This window comes from Parasteatoda tepidariorum, chromosome 7 (genome assembly GCF_982258835.1).
Source record: "Parasteatoda tepidariorum strain Cologne lab strain chromosome 7, Ptep-v5.0, whole genome shotgun sequence".
NCBI lineage: Eukaryota > Metazoa > Arthropoda > Arachnida > Araneae > Theridiidae > Parasteatoda > Parasteatoda tepidariorum.
In genome coordinates this window covers 27,139,221-27,157,106 of record NC_141761.1, presented here as the reverse complement: position 1 = coordinate 27,157,106, position 17,886 = coordinate 27,139,221, and the positions used below count along the sequence as shown (strand labels likewise).

General features: G+C 29.0%; 1 protein-coding gene across 1 annotated transcript in view; it reads left to right on the top strand.

The window, feature by feature from the left end:
• The first annotated feature begins 2,087 nt into the window (after window positions 1-2,087).
• C1GalTA (Glycoprotein-N-acetylgalactosamine 3-beta-galactosyltransferase 1) overlaps window positions 2,088-17,886 on the top strand; it is a 78,665-nt gene continuing 62,866 nt past the window's right edge. The window contains exons 1-2 of the mRNA XM_071183689.2: window positions 2,088-2,331; window positions 5,135-5,470. Coding sequence (XP_071039790.1) covers window positions 5,191-5,470 — 280 coding nt within the window. The 5' untranslated portion in view covers window positions 2,088-2,331; window positions 5,135-5,190. The remainder of the gene's footprint in view (window positions 2,332-5,134; window positions 5,471-17,886) is intronic.

Here is a 17,886-nt window from a genome sequence, read left to right as displayed (position 1 = left end):
ACTCTACTCAGAAGTACCACCCTATTTCACATGGGATCAAAAAAATGGACACCCCACAAGCAAGGCACACCGGTTGATGCATGTCCCGCTTTATTCAAATCAAACGCCTTGGGGAGAATATTTACAGTCAATCCAAGGCAGACTGAGTGCTTTTATTTTCGACTGTTGTTGGTTAATTACACCGGCTCATTGTCATATTTCAAGATATACGTAAAGTCGATGAACATCAGCATCCAACGTATAAAGATGCATGCCTTGCACTCATCTTGCTGGAAGACGACAACCAGTGGGAATAATGAAACAGCATGTATGCTTGCTGAAACAGCATTGAACTGTACTGCAAAGCAAATTCGTCTACTATTCGCTATAGTATTAACTACATGTTTCCCGGCCCGTATAGAAACGTTATGGGATAATCACAAAGATTCGATGACTGATATACGGTATCAACATCGCACACGTTGCAACGATCTAACGATAACATTCAGTGATGCCATGCACAATGAAGCACTGATTGCTATTGGGGATCTTTGCATTATTATTGCCAACTTGCCACTCAGTCATTTCGGTATGCCTTCGCCAAATCGAAGTGCATCTGATTTATTAAACACTGACATGAATCGTGAACTTCAATGCAATACGATAGAAATAGCAGCGATCGTTACTCGCAATGTTCCACTAATGAATGAGGAACAAAGGAACATTTATGACCGCATTATGCTCGCAGTTTCGGCAAGACAAGGTGGATTTTTTTTCCTGATGCACCAGGTGGAACTGTCAAAACATTAATTATTTCGCTAATTCTCGGTGAAATACGATCAAATAATGGCATCGCGTTGGCCGTTGCATCATCTGGCATTGCTGCAACTTTATTGAACGAACCAACGAATTGAATCTGTAGATGCAACAGTTATTGACAGGTAACTTGGTGACATATAAATCCGTTGATGCAGTTTGCGATCCCATTGAAGCTGCAAATTTTCCAACAGAGCTTTTAAACTCATTGAATTTACCTGGCATATCACCGCATAATTTAGTACTCAAAGTTGGATCTCCAGTTATTTTGCTTCGTAATTTGAACCCACCACGGCTGTGCACCGGCACGCGATTAGTCGTTAAAAAATTAATGAACAACGTCATCGAAGTCATTATTTTAAATGACAAATTCCGGGATGAAAGTATATTACTTCCACGAATCCCTATGATACCCACTGATGTGCCAATTCAATTTAAACGCATTCACTTCCATATAAGACTGACATTTGCAATGACAAGGCCAAGCAATGTCTGTTTGTGTCTTAGATTTGATCACACCATGTTTTTCACACAGAAAATTATACGTGGCATGCTCTCGAGAGGGCAAACCACCCAGTTTAATTGTGTTAGCTAAAGATGGAATGACAAAAAATATTGTATGCTCCATTGCACTAAGAGATTAATATTGTTGACTAATATTTTCAGAATTCGTTGTATATATAATTTATTAAAAAAAGTTACAATAAATTAAAAAAAGAATTATTTGGTGTGTTGTTATTTTCACATTCCGTCATCGTTCATAGCGCTCCATGCCTCTTCCACTCATATACCACGTACGCACACACTTACAATAAATAAGCTATATTTTCATACTATAGAAATAATTCATGTGGCAAAACAACGTTTGCCGGGTCAGCTAGTATATATATATATATATATATATATATATATATATATATATATATATATATATATATATATATATATACAGTAATAAAAATATGATTTGCCCCATTTTATTCATTTTTTTTATACTCAGGAAGCATTAACTCTTAATTTTGTTCTAACATAAAATAAATACGAATATACAATTTGATTTGGAGCTTTTAAAGGTTATAAATATTATCCTTCGCTGCAATATTTTGCCGTCCAGTTATAAAAAATAAAATTCAAGAAAAAAAAAAGCAATCACAAGGCTGTGTACCAATGGTAAAGTTTGGCACAGTAAATAAGCGAAATATAATTTGATTTTGGGTGGTCAATGCTAATCATTAACTTGTAGCTCTCTCAGCATATATGTTGAAAATAAAGATTTTTCTGTTCACAGATGGCGTTGCGTATTTGTTTCTGTTGCTAACATGGTTTGTTGATAAGAAGAGAGTAAAAAAGCTGATTCAAACGTAATTTGGAGATTGTTGTGGTAATGTGTAGTTTGTTTGAAGCAGATGGAAAAGTATCAAGAAACATGAATTACGGATTATTACTAAATAAACATTTATGTAGAATGTTCATGGATATGAGGCAGCTCTCGAACTCTCCAAAAATTAGAAATGATTGCTCATCATGATTATTTTAGTAAGTCTATGTGCTTAAAAATTTGATGCTCAATATTCCATATGTACAATTCTAGCTTCAAGAATCTGTCTGCCTTAAATTAATAATTTTAAATAAATGTATGTTTAAAACTATTTTTTTTAAAAAGAAAACCCTTGTGGTTTTAATCCATTTAAAAATCAGTTATAAAATTTTCTTTAGAATAGACTGTATGTTGCAATAAATTTCGAATTTCCATTGGTATTATGGATTTTTATCCTCTTCTTCTTTTTTTTTAAAAAATATTTTTGTTTATCAACATGATTTGTATCAACCTCTTTGTTCAATTTGGAAAGTAATTTTATTTTTTGAGATCTATGAGAATGACAATTTGAAAATTAGTGTGATTTCAAAATTCAGTTTGTTTCTATTCGTAAATGTTTCATTCCCATTAGATTCATGTGCATATTTGTTTTGTTTGTCATTTTTAGCCTAAACTTTCGACTAGCATTTTTTTAAATGTTAAAAGCATATAAAACTGTTTGCAATAAATGTGTAGTGTGCTGTGTACTGATTTGAATACAGTTTTTGTATACTGTGTCTTTCCAGCCTTAAAAAAGTGATGTTTTACCCTTAAGCTGTAATTGTCATGGGGGCTATTGTAATTTTAATGAGTGCTCTACTTCATTGGTGCAGATCCCAAGTTAATTATTATTTTTTTAAGAAATAAATTTGTTATTTGAAGAATGTAGATATAAAGATTGTAGTGAACAGAATTTGATGATCAAATTGCATCATTGATTGCATTATTTATTTATAAAATGGGAGAAGAGAAAGGTAATCTATGATAAAAATGTAAGGTGTTGCTGAATAGACCTTAGCTTGAGTAGTAACTACTATGGGTTAAATGTGTGTTTATAATGGTTTTTTATGTTTAAAAAATCATTTCCAACTGTTTGAAGAAAAAATTCATTAAATTATTTAGCCATCATAAATGTGTTTGTATTGACATATAAACACTGTTTTTGTATCATCTCTGATTTGTGTACTTGTACAATATGTAAATATGCTACAAATATGACAAAAATTTATAGAAAGGTTATATATCATTCTAAATTTTTTCTTAATTCCATGTTTTAATAAGACTGTTTCTAAAAATGTAATTTTTTAGATTATTTGAAAGTTATTTAATTTTATGGTTTTGTAAAATTAATTTTTTGAGTTAAGCTATAAAAATAGAAAAATAATTATCGATAATCGAAGATAAAAGCCAAAATTGAAATTCTCTAATAAGATTATACTGTAGTTACAAATATATGTAAGTTGCAATGCTACATAAGAGAATCATCTTTGCTCAGTAAAATATAGAAAAATAGTGGTGTAAAACACCTCTCGATTGCCATTATTATGCATTTTACTGTGTACTGCCTATGCTACTACTATGTCATTTCGAAACTTATTTGCTATTTTAAGAAATATATTATTTGTACATTTTGAAATTAGCTTTTATATGTTTTTATTATAATAACTTAGACATTAGATTTTATCTATTTTTATTATAATCACTAATTTAATTTTGGTATAAAATGCTTTGATTTCACAAGTATATTTAGAAAATGATGTCTATTTTTTTTTTAGGAAGCTCCTCTAATAGATTAATTTCTTGTTCTCTTAAGAATTAAGATATTAGGTATTCTCTTAATAAAGATATAGATATTCTCTTAATAAAGATTTAATTTGAAATTTTGCTGTTGATTTTCCACTAACAAAATTTCATTTGACTAGCGTTCTCCCTAAGTGCATTTTGAAGGGCGGCCCCTGCCCTGTCTACCCTTTAATCCCTATACATGCTGCCTCTTTTCCTTTTGTGTAAAAATTAGCTGCCATCCCTTAGAAACACTGTCTTTGTATTCTGATTCGTTTTTTAAAAAAATTAATTAGCTCTTAAAGTAATAATTACACGCAAAAATTATCTATGTTTAAAGGTTAAATTCTGATAAATATTATAAATATTTGCTTTGTTAGGATTATTTTCAACAGTTTTTAATTTTTTTAAGTTTCTCTTTTTTCATGGGGATATATTAATAAATTTATTAAGTGATTTTAAAATTAATTTTTGAATAAGTACCTTTTTTTTTTTAAAAAAAAAAGGGAAAAGAAATGCACCTTTAAATGGCTATTTTCTAATAATTTTCTGTATAAATTATAGAGTTTACTTTTTTAAAAAAAGAAAATGCATGCACAGAGACTGTCTCTTAGCATATTTTTTTTATTTTTATTTATAATCTGCAAATTCTTCTCTTATTTAAATAATGAGTGAAAATTACTTTTTGAAATGTACATATAAAATAGTATAAGATGATAACTTAAAAATTGTTGATGATTAAATTCAGTTATTACACGATACATTTAAATAACACATTTTATTTATTTTTACGATGTTAAGTGAATGTCCTTTATAAACTGAAAGTGCCTTTTTCTGTGAGGCCACCCTTTTTTACCCCGAAGGAGAACTCTGTACTCTCTATAGTTAAATGAAGATAAATGTTCATAATTTATTCCGATGATAATAATGTCAAATTCAAATGTGTATTATACTGTTAATAATTAGTTAAATGGTAAAGAAGGTGTGTTAATGTTTTATTGAGTTTAAAAATCTGGTCTCTTTCAAAAGGAATTATGTTTTTGTTCACTTTTAATGAAAAGTTAAAAAGCTCTTGTCAAAAAAGATTTGTTTAAAAAAATAGTCTGAAAGGGAATATGTCAATATAACTGTTAATTTTTTCATTTAATATGTATTATAAAAAATGTTGAAAAACTGATTTTATTTTTTCTTTACTTCTAGATTCTGTGTTGGAGTTTTAATTTTCTTCATAAACACTAGCTTATTTGTTTTCTGAAATGCTTGTGTCATCCTCTCATGTTGGTGGTAATGTGGCCTTTTCCCGTAAATGCATATTAACTCTTGCTGTTGGCATCACTTTTGGTTTTAGTTTTGCTTATGTACTTTTAAGTGTTGTTGCATGGGAAAGGAGTGACATGTTTGGGAATGCCATTTGGAGTATTACGACTGATCCGCACGGAGCTCATCATGATCCCCATTCACATGATGACCTGAAGGATGCTGCTGGACCTAAATCACCCGTTTCATTTCATAAAGCAGATGAAGAATTTCACAGAGGTAAATAATCACTCTTATAATTATTTGAGTAAAGTTCAGGATGGCTAACATAACAAAGAAAAATTTCTACCTATTAATTTTCAAAAAAAATTTTTTCCTACAAACTATGAAAGGTGATCTTTTTCTTGATTTAGCTTAAATTTATTTCTATTTATAAATTTTCTTGCGAAGTTTTTTTTCTTTTCTTTTTATCAATGGTTTTATAACTATTACAGTTTTAAAAGTTTGTATCAATTTAAAAAAATATATTTTTTAGAAAAGAGTTGCATTTATTAGAAAATTTGAACTAATCAAAAAATTTTATCCTCAAAATAAGGAAAACTAATGTTGAATTGAACTAAAAGTTACTTTTACCCTTCATCTGTCATAAATAGAAAAAAAATGAAATAAATGTGTGTGCAGTCCATTTATTACTATCTACCAAAATCTTTCCACGTTATAGGTTTATTTTATTTTTTATATAATTTTTTTAAATATTTTTTTTAACATTGTTTTCTAATTTGAATAGCAAGTGAAAGTGTTTTTTGTTATATTTTATGTATAAGAATAAGATAGAACTAAATAATGATTTATTAAATTATGCTATTACAGAAAAAATAGTGAAAGAACCCCACATAGAAGCTAATTCTATCAAATTAGCTCAAAATTTATTATGCCATTGTTTTAAACATTCAAAACAAAAGCTCTCATTGACATAAAGCCCAAAATGGGATAATTGCTGCAATACCAAACCTTTAAGCATAAGAGATGAAAGCAATGGTTATTGTGCTTAAAGCGTGCTTGCACACAACGTTTTACGTTTGATACCTGCACACAGGTGATTTTCAGGATATTCTTGGTATATAGATAATATCAAGTCTACAAAGTTAATAGAATGTATCTAGGATGCAACAAATCAACCTCCCCAACAAAATGCTAATAATATTCCAATGATTGATAGAGTCATGTTATGAGTGGTTATATATATTTATATACATCCAGATATCTTTTTGTTTAAACGATCAACTCTAATAAGGTGTATAACACTTGCAAAATTTGATCCAACTATCTCTATGTGGTGCACATTGGTTAATGCTAGTTTTGTGATGGTATTAGAGAATTAAGAACTACTACTTGTGTTTGAGACTTCATACTATTAATTTTCAGACTTTTTATCAATGAATATTTCTGATCAAAATAGTTTGATATACATTTTAAATTTTCAGCCAACTTGATCGAGGATTAATTTCCATAAGATTTGTGAGGGGTCCCTGGTCCCTTGATACATTAGATCTGAAAAAAATCCATGGAAAGTCCTGGAATTTTTTATCTAAGTGTTCGTAGCCATCCTTAAAATAATTTTACAAAATTAATTGTAAATCTTCCTGAGACAAAGCAAGCCGATTGGCCTTCTATTTTTATAGTTAAGTTGATAGCCAATTATTATTTGAATTAGATATAGAGATCTCTTATTATGAGTCCATTCTCATTTGAATAGAAGGGTTCTTATATGGGGCATTGGTTGTATTACATTATAGAAAGTATTTACTGCATGGTATCAGATTTTAGAGATGTTATATTTTTCAAAAGTGCTTTATTCAAAGATTCATATTTAAAGTAAAATAAAAGGTGTTTAATTTATTTGTATTTTATTTATATTAACCTTACAATTCATGCAGGTCTTTTACTTTCAGTAACAGCCAATTTATTCTATTAAACCCAACCTATTTTTCTTATCGAAATAATTTATTTATTGTTACCTCTGAATAATTCTTTAAAAAAAAAAAAAAGCAAAACTCTCCTTTTATTATAAATATCTGTGCTTTAAGACTTTTTTAAAATAATTTTTTATTTAAAAAAATAAGTATTAAATAGTTGTACTAATATAAGAGTTAAAATAATAAATAAAGTAACCAGCTGTGTTTTTCAAAGAAAGAACTTTGTAAAGGGTCTGCTCACAAACCATAATTTCTCCTCAACAAGCTCTATAACATTCTGGCTCTAATTCTATAACATCATATCAAAAGCCCCCAAATTCCCGGCATTACTGGTTAAATTCATAGGTTTGTTTACTTTTGGGATTTCTATATTTACATTTACCTTAATGGTTTGTCACCAGGGAGAGCAGTTTCTGGATCCGTTGCTCTTGTACATCATAGCTTAGAATTGACATTTATTTTAAATTTAGGGGTGAACAAAAAGTTTTGATTGTGTTACTGTCAACATTAAATAAACCTGTAACTCAGACTGTTATGTTGTTCTTTCAATCATTATTGATTTTAATTGTTGCTATGAATGTCTTATTTGTCTTTCATCCATGGTTACGTTAAATTACCTATTTGATGTTGTGTCTTGTATTCTTCAATCTTCATTGCCTCATATTCATCATTATGCTGAAGTCACTGAGCTGTTTCTAAGTTATATTAAGCTGTTGTAACCAAATGAAATGTTATGATAAAGCATGCAATCTTCAAATATCTTTTTTTTTTTAAAAATTTTTGAATGAAGTGACTCTACAATTTATGTCGGTAAGTCAAAACTCCTGCTTCATATAGGAATTTTCCTTATCAGCACAAATAACGCTGGCTAGGAATAAATAAAACCTAACCTAACAGTCATGAATAACTATTACAAACTCATTGCAGTTACAAAAGTATCATATTATTCACGCTAAGACATTTTACTTGTTACAGTATACGTTAATTACAATTACGAGTCTTAATTTTGTGCAATATGTGTTTTGCATCACTTTTGTAACAACTTTAAGTACAGACCTTACTTCCTTCTTCAGCACTACAGCCTGTCACCGGCCAATGTTGTAACTCCACATGCTTTTCATTTAACCTTCTCCTGTGCTTTGGCTCACTATTTTCTCCGATTTGTCATTGGTCTTTCTCATCTTTCAGCCATCTAGGGGATTGTTTTCCTTTTTTGTTGCTTTCTTTCTATTCTTAAAAAGGTTATACTTTTAGTTGAGTATACATCACCATATCTAAATAAATGACCTGCTCTTAATATTTTTACTATGTTTAGACATTTAGCCAGCTCTTATAAATTTCGTTATTATATATCTCCACATATCATTTATTTCAACTGTGCCTAAGATCTTCCTCAGAGTTTTTCTTTTAAAGATTTTGGCTTTATTGAGTATCAAGCTTTCACTCACGTAAAGTGTGACAGGTTTTATCAAAGATCTGTTTTAGATTAATTTTGGTTTTAGTGCTGATCAATTTTAATTTGAGTTTGTTTTGAAGACCAAAAGATTCTCTGCCATGGATTCGATTTTTATGCTTTTGCAGCTTTATACTGCTATTGCAACTGGATTTTAAATTTATAGTTTCAAATGTATATTAATTTTCAAAGGGAATATATCCATGGTTTTATTTATTGCCATGATAAATTTAATTTTATCCTCATTAATGGTTAGGCATATATCTTTTTACTTTATATTTCTTTAATGTGTTTGATACATTGAGCAAATAAGTTTATCTAATACTTCACATTGTAAGGTAGTCTATTTTTTATATTATAGTAGTTAAACATTTTGCTTAATTTATACCTTTTGTACACTCTAGTGAGAAAGTTTGGTACCAATGTTCTGAGGATAATATTACAAAAGTGAAGATGTACTTTCTTATTAATTTTGTTCAGTTATTTTCATTGTGTTTAAGTTTTATTTCTGTCAGCCATTTTGGGTATACTAGTATGTAACACATTTGTTACATAGGGATGATATGAACATGGTAATTAGCGTTCTTAAAAATTGCTTACTCAAAGGTGCTTATTTTCGATTTTTGGCTTTTTTAAAATCCTGTGGAGTTTCATTGGGTGTTTTCAAAAAGTGCTTAATTTTCCCTTTTCGAAAATGAGATTTTTTTTTTCTTTACCATGTCGATTTTCGCCACGTATTATGCAAAAGCGTGCTTTTTACATTGTTCTATCCAACATTTACACAGTTCATTCAACAACATTTCGGCGTACAATCGATCCGTAGCGTATGAAAGCGCCAATCATTTTACATGTTTGGTGAAATACTTGCGACTCTGTATGTGCATCTACTGAGCTGAATTCGGTGAGATTATTGCACTCTCGTGTGCAACTCATCTGCATTTTGCAACATACAAGAATTTCAGGCTTCATTTTCCACCCTCTGATATCGAATTGAAAAATCTCTTGATCATTTTATAATGGCTAATATAATCAAGAAAAGAGTTCTTTGTCAGAAACTAGTTATTTTATCATGATCATGTAAAGTCTTTTAAAATTATTTTGCATTTTGTTAACGTACATAGTGCTTAAAAATATTTTTGAGTGCTTAAAAGGTGCTTATTTTTTTGTTGAAAGATTTGGCTATGCACCTTGTATAAAGCACATATTATGAGAACAAGGTGAATATCTTAAAAACAAGCTTTTTTTCTCCACCTGACAGAATTTTGTTTCTGAAACAATAAAAAAAAAGAAGATAAATCCATTATTTTCTTATTTAGAAAAGCAAAGTGCTTTCTGCTTTTGAATAATTTAAATTTGTCTTTGAATAAACTTCTTGTGGGGAAACGTTACCTTTTTCGTTCTTTCTTTTTTAATATGATTGTATATAAATTTATAGACACAGCTAAATTCATACTGAAATTTCACTCTCAAGCACTATTTTTCTATTAAATAGCAGAGAGAAATACAGTTAGTTGCACTGAAAAGTAACTGCTTCAAACCGTGATAAAGGCTGATAATTAAGAAGTTTATGCTCTTTTGTTTTTGCGTCTTGCTAAGTTTTTAGTACTGTTTAGTTTGATTGTATTGAGTAAGTAGTAATGTTTATATTAGGTAATTTGTTGCAGTTTAGCCGCTTCCGGCTTTTATGTATTTAAACTTGATATTCTCCATCAAACTACAACTAAATGTTGTTTAATGCTGTTACTAACATTGTGTTATTTTACCTCGTGACCACTACATTTCTCATTTGTATCATGTTCTATCTGGAACTATGGAATTTAGAATTGTATTGAATCCAGTCGACGGTAAGAAAAACATAACTGCTGAGTGTTTTTGTATTGAGTTCAAGGGCTAACGCATTGCTTTTGTATCTTCAAATTTATTATTTTTTTTCAGTTAAATTCTACTTTTCACTGAAGAATCATAAGTGGTGTGAAATAAGGTTTCTTCAGACACCATACTTAAGAAAATAAAACTACACATTTGGAAAAGAACGAATGTATTCCTTCCTTTTATATTATATTATATTTTTTACAATACTTTTCAATCCATAAGTTTCTTGACGAGAAATAGTAAAAATAAATAGTGAAATAAAATAGCTCGGTTTGAAAAAAGGCTAGGCGTGCGTGCAACTAAACTGATTAAAAATAATATTTTCATTTGTCAAGAAATGAATGAACTTAAGATGTTTTTGAAGTGCGAAAGATTGATCCAGTTTCCTCGCTGAGCGCTTTTCCTAACTTGAATCCCAACATCGTTATATGGATGCTAAATGCTGTTGTGCAGAATTCATTATATAATAAAATAGCTTCACATAATAGTTCTCCCGTAAGGTGAAAATAACCGAAATTGTTATGACCCCTTTTTGTTTTTTGCAGTTTGGCATCGTGCTATTGTTCGTGAAGGAAAGAAACTGTTCAAATTGAAAATGATAAATCATTTCGTCTTTGGTCCTCAGGAAGGACTCAAAATTGTTCCATTGGATTAAGAATATTTTTTTTTTTAAATTCATGTACTTATCATATGTATCGATTTTAATCTTTTTAAAGTGTGATAAGAAAACAGCTGTAATTTCCCCTTCACGAATGGAGAGCCTTTATTAGCATTTTATCAATATGCTGCCAGTTAAACGGTCAAATAATTCTACCACGTTTCATAGATAAGTCTTTTGTCTTATCGTGAGAATTTTTTTTTTACGTAATATAAATGTATTGCCCAAATATGTAAATGATATGCATTTAATTTATTATGTTTTAACATTTTTTTCCCTAAACTGCTGTATTCTTGGAGGAAAAAAAAAAAAAAACATTAGTATGCTTTAGTCACTCAGCAATTTTATTTAGTGACTCAGCGATTTTTTTTTTTTTTTTCCTTTTAAATTATTCTCAAGAGTTAGTTTGAATAAAAATTTTCGTCGTATTATCAATTTCCCAATATTGTGTTGTTTGGATTATCAGTGAAAATGTATTATGCAAGAGTAATGTTATGAGTCATATCTTATGAAACCATCTTTTTCTTATATTATATTTTTCCAATTATAAATTGAATTTTCTAACGTTTACGTCTTTGTTTTTTTATTTACTTAAGTGATTTTTAAATGCAGATTAGTTATGTTTAGTTGATGACTCATTGAGAATATTCTTATATTGGATTTTTTTTTAAGTATATATATTTTGCCACGATTAAATATTTGTTAATGTATAACTAGTAAAACGAGATTTATTTCGTTGGAAAGTCTTAATGCAAAATTATATGAATTGAGTAATTTGTCAACAACCCCTTCTTAGAAAAGTATTATTTTATGTGGATATTAGAATTTATAAATGTGATTTATAAAATTTTTTTGTAATTACTATTTTACAGCAAATCAGTTTCTTAAATTATCTGTACTTATTTGATATATATCTTATTGTTAAAGTGTCAAATCCGTTATTTCATAGAATAACTAGGTATTTTATGAAATAAGAAGACAAGTCAATTAAAGTATGTAAAGTGATTGAATTCTACGATTTAACTAGGTTTTCTACATAATAACAATTACTTGATCGTCTAAGTATGAAATAAGGCACTCGATAGTTCTTTGAACCATTTCTAACTTTTTTTAGTCAGTTTTGAACCGCTTATTGCTGTTTTACAACCTTTACTTTAACCTTACCTTTCTGTTTAACTAATGTTAAGCAACATGAGTAATAATAAATTATATAATCTACTTTTCCTTATTATTTATCAATTATCCGCAATAATACTAAGGGATAAGATGCATTTTCGAGAGATTTTAGCTATTTATGATCAATTAATTTTTAAAATAACTTGGAAATCGTTTATTTTTTACATTAGTCATTTCATAGCATAGAATAACTAATTATTTCATAGAATTACATACTTTTACTGACTTGTTTAGTTATTTCATGTAATTTCTTGTCATTCTATGTAGTAACTGTACATTTTAACGGTAACATGTACAACGTAATTAGATTTTTTTTTTTGCTCAAAGATTTATTTACAGATAAACTTAACTCTTATCTGAACACATTTTATTTTCCATATTGAACTACACACTGGCCCCGACGACATTGTCGCAGAACATTACAGAATTCCTCCAGAAAGATTTTTTATTTAGGAAGCAAAAAAGTTTTTATCTGCAGAATTTTTCGAAATATATTTTTTTTACATAACTTTTTTTCTCCTTTCTGCAGAATTATGTTCACAAAATGCCTTTTTCGCATACCGGACGTATTTTTTCTTTTCTACTTTCGTTTGAGAATGAAAAAAATCTGCAATGGTTGGCTTTAGCTAGAATTTCACATTGATATTATTAAAAAGTAATTTCCAAACAGCAAAAATTTAAAAAAGGTTAACTATACAAATATTTTTTAGAACATGAGAATATTGCCAATAAAATTCTTACTTTTATAATTAAAAAAAATATGTACTGTTCTGTGCCACTTAAAATTTCCGCTTAAAAGTTGACAATTCTATCCAGCCAATTGGCATTCACGCATACCTTTTTCTGGAATTACTGGTATTTATTCCAGAAATAACAATGGAATTCTGTGTGAAGGAAACAAAACAAACCTAATACTCCTTTTTAATGTACCTTTTACCCATTTAAAAAACACATGTTGTTTTAGGTTTTTCATGTCTGCGCACTTTTCAACTAGGTCAATTAACTTCCACAGAGATGTCTAAGCTGCTGTCACTTTCCTTACCTGTCCACTGAAAATCGATCAATGAGGTACAAATCACGACCAATAGGAATGCGCTTCTGTTATGAATTGTCCAATAGGAATGTATAAACGACTACTACTATTCCTCTCAGTGATATAACTCAGCTTCTGTCTTGGAGATATCTATATTCATAAATAAAGAGTAGCTAATGGAGTCAGTCAATCTCGCATAATTATTAATATAAAAAAAACACAACTACTTCCACTTAGTAGGAATAACATTTACCATGACGCAATGCTAAATTCTATGCCACTATCCACATAAATCAATTATTAATCAAAAATCGAATATCAATTACTTTTCTTTATAATGCAATAAAATCTGGCGAGCAGCTATTTAAACGATCAAACACTTCGTTTGTTTATTTGTGGCTTGAAGTTAGGCTCGCAGAAAATGCCGTTCATGGGTTAAATTTAGTAGGAATAACACAACCTGTGACGTAGGCTATAGTATACCCAATTATATAAAGCACAAGATAATTTTGGAACTTACTAAGTTGATTGTTTTCCTGACTGAGTTTTAAATTTTTTATAATGTTTTTACATAATATTAACTGGAAGTAAAGTATTTTTAAGTTCCTTTATGATTGACTTATTCATAAATTATTCATTAATGGCGATCTTAATATATATATATATATATATATATATATATATATATATATATATATATATATATATATATATATTGGAGAACATGGGCATCGCATATGATTAATTGTTTTAGGGAGACGAAATTAAAATGCACAGTCACTCTAGTTCTCTAAATTTCACTCAAAACAAAAACAAAAAAATTAATTATATCTGCCAAACATTTGTGTTAAAGATTAAAGACACTTTGTTAATTTAAAATAACTAAAAAACGAGGGAGATTTTTAGAGAATTTTAATTATTGAGAGGGACCTATATACCCTTATTTATCTTTTCTCTCTCTTTGAATACGAAACTTAATCTAATAGCCCTTGTTTTCATTGTAAAGTATTTTTGTTAATTATGAGCGTTGATTAATTTTCTGTAGTACTACCGTTTATTAATGGTGAGAGGGTTGAAGAATGGCTTTTACATTGTATTTTGGAAAATCTTATCTCCAATAGATATTTATTTAAGATAAAATTTCCTATCAGTATAAATGGCGTCACAAGACACCTATCTTATTGTTTGCACTTCTTAGTAAAAAGAAGAAATAACATTTGAAAAATGCAAAAAGATGGTTTGCAGAAGATAAAAAAAAAGAGAGGGGGGAAGGGGAGTTCCTAATATCTCATAGCAGACGAGAAAGAAGGTATTGTTATTATCGAATGAACTTGTGTGGTAACGCATGCGTTAACAAATCCAAGAATAATGCCTGACCTCTTGCATTATTCAAATCGAAAGTTTTTGAAATTGATATCGAAAGTGGTTGTAAAAAAGGAACTGTTCCGCGTGTTGTGCTTTGAGAACATTGTTTCGACTGAGGCAGCGTAACGAGATCCTTTTTTTCCCGAACAAGGCACTTTTCCGTCAATCGGTATGTCTCGAGGCGTGAAATCAGCACGTGTCCCTGACCGCTAAGACAGAATTACCGAATGCTTCGAATCTTAAAATTTTTCTTCTTCTTTTTCCTGTTTGATTTTATTGGAGAAACTTAACTCAAATAATGATAACCTCTGTTATTCATGAATCGTGAAAGTTAATGGTGTTATGTTAATGTGGGTCAATTTTCTCTAAAAAGTGATAAATTATCGCTTGACAAATGCGGTTTAATCATCGTTTCCAATTTGCTTATAAACCTCACTTACAACTCAACTTTTTTTAAAAAAATTTTTTGTTCGAAATTGGGTGTGTAGTTTTAAATTACAATAGAAAGTCACATTCTAATGCGAAAGTCATTTATTTTATATTTCTAGACATTTTAATCCGGATTAATAATCAGTTGTTTGTCTTTCTATTTTTCGATCACCTAATAATAGTTTGTTTTGAAGACAGCGATAGGGCGTCAAGCCTTGTTACAAGCCCCGCGTTATTATAAATTTATAAAAATTTGGTTTATAAAGGTTAGTTTTAGTGACGATATAAAGGCACAAGCCTTTTTAGAAGTCCTGCGCTTTAATAACCATAAATAATAATTTGGCTTATAATTTTACAATCATTTTCATTATTTATTCTCTGTTGAAAAATGATTGAGAGTTTATTTATTTTTTCATAATTTAGTCTTCAAAAAAATGCTCGAATTTTTAACATTTTATTTAAATAAAGTAATTAACAGTCATTTGTGCGTGCACGTAAAATAGAGGAAGCAAATTCCTGAAATCTATAGCTTTCCGATTTTTAGAAAAACATTAAAAATTCTATGTAGGTGCATTGATAGCAAGAAATCAAATACTGTCATCGACGTTATAAAGTAAGTCCAATACGATGGTTTTACATACAATAGTTTTTGTGAAATAATTGAAGAACAATTTAATTTCTTTATTTAAACTATCCAAATTTTATGAAAGTTTATTATTACATTTTGTACAAAGAAATTTTTTTTCCTTGCCTGAAATATCTTAGATGAATAAAGTTGAAATTAAGTTTATTGACCCCCCCCCCCCAAAGAAAAATGGTACTGCAAATAAACTTCACTGTTCTGTAAAGAAGAGTGTTCTTTGTAACCTGAGAGTTATATTTTATTCAACCAGTGCCATCTGTAGTGTTTTATTGTCACTGTTTGTTCTTGTGATAGTAATTATACAAAAGTGAGGGATAGTGTACAACAAAATATAATAATTATTCTGAGAATATCGATTGTAAATATTCTATTAGACAGTTATATTATGTCTATGCATTTATCTCCATAACACTCATTATATAGTAAATTACTTTTTGGAGACACCGGAACAGTAATGACATTTTACCTATATTTTAATTTTTTAAAAATATGATTGAAGTACAAAATGTGTCTGACACATATTTTTTCTACTCCTTGTATGTCTACATACCATTAAAAAATAAAAATTAATATTTTAGTGAGAAATATATCTTAAGAACGCAAAATTAAAATAATTGAGAAAATAAACCATATTCAATGTGCTTTCGTTTTGAGATTTTTGAAATTTAGCTTTAAATTTATTCTTAAACTCGATTGCAAGTTTTAATTAAATATTGGTGTAAGAAAATATCAACTAATTGATACTGGTGACTTTTTGTTGTTGAAAATACTATAGAAAATTTCTATGTAGTTCACAAATTATCATGAATTGTTTCAACGCTTTATTAATAAAATTAACTGTTAAGGGCGCTTTTTCATTACACGACACGATAACGACAAAACGGATCCGATTGTCGGCGAACGACATAGAGACAAGTAAAATACATGGTCAGCAACGGAGTGCTTTTTCATTCACCGATACGATAACGATTATGTCGTATCCGACAAGGCGATATCGTTTGTCGGAATCAAATGTTGGTTAGGCAAGCAAGTTTCTTCTCAAATCTTGGCGATTTTATTTGTTATTGCGTATCTTTTCTGTTTTATCTCTTCTTTTGATATCATTATTTTATTCTTTTAATCAATTTTAATCGTTTATTTGATCATGTCAAATATAAAATTTGAAAATATAAGATTTATATAATTTATTCTCATGTCTGGTTATAAATTTTAAATTTTATAATGTAACATTTTTACAATATAATGAGGTTGAAAGACTTAAACAATCATAAAAGTTTTATTGAAAATTTTTATAAATTCATTATATGCTTTATTGAAGAGATAATATTTTTTATAATAGCAATGGTTTGACAAGAAGGCAAATAAAGACCCTTTTGCATTTCAAACAGAACTCTATCTAACTACTGGTTTCTGATTGATTGAATAATAAAAAGTCTGTTCCCTTATACAACTGAAACATTTTTTTGAAACATGATAGAGCGGCTTCATAAGATAAATTTGATAAAACTCATTTAAAAAATCATCTAAAAAGATTATTCTAAATTAAACTAATATTTTAATTCGATTGAAAAAAACGTTAATATTTTAAAACATTTAAATAATTTAAGTAATGTTAAGTGATTACAGACATAAATTAGCGAGCAGACGCCAACTCAAAAGCCATGTAAAAATTATTCCTCATTAACATCACTCTTGTTCTTGGTTTCTCTTATTCGGACGCAATTAAAAAATTTATTTGGGACTTTTTGTAGCTTATGGTAAAGCACATAAGAATCTCATTCAACATATCTTGCCTCATTTATTTTGTGGGTACTTCAGCACCGACGTAATAAATGTTGCAGAAGTTGTGTTTGCAGAACCTTGTTTGCTGATTTCTGACGCCATTTTTAGTGCTACGAAAATGCATCTTTGGGATTTGCCAAAAACAAAACAAGATGTAATTTTATTTTTTCAGTTGCGAAATATTTTACCCAAAAAAAAAACGAAAATGTACCAATTCCAATGACATGAAACTTTATTTTGGTAAACGTACGTTTTGGAAATGTAATTTAAGATAGTGTATCAGCAAGTGGGACTTAGATGGTAGCACA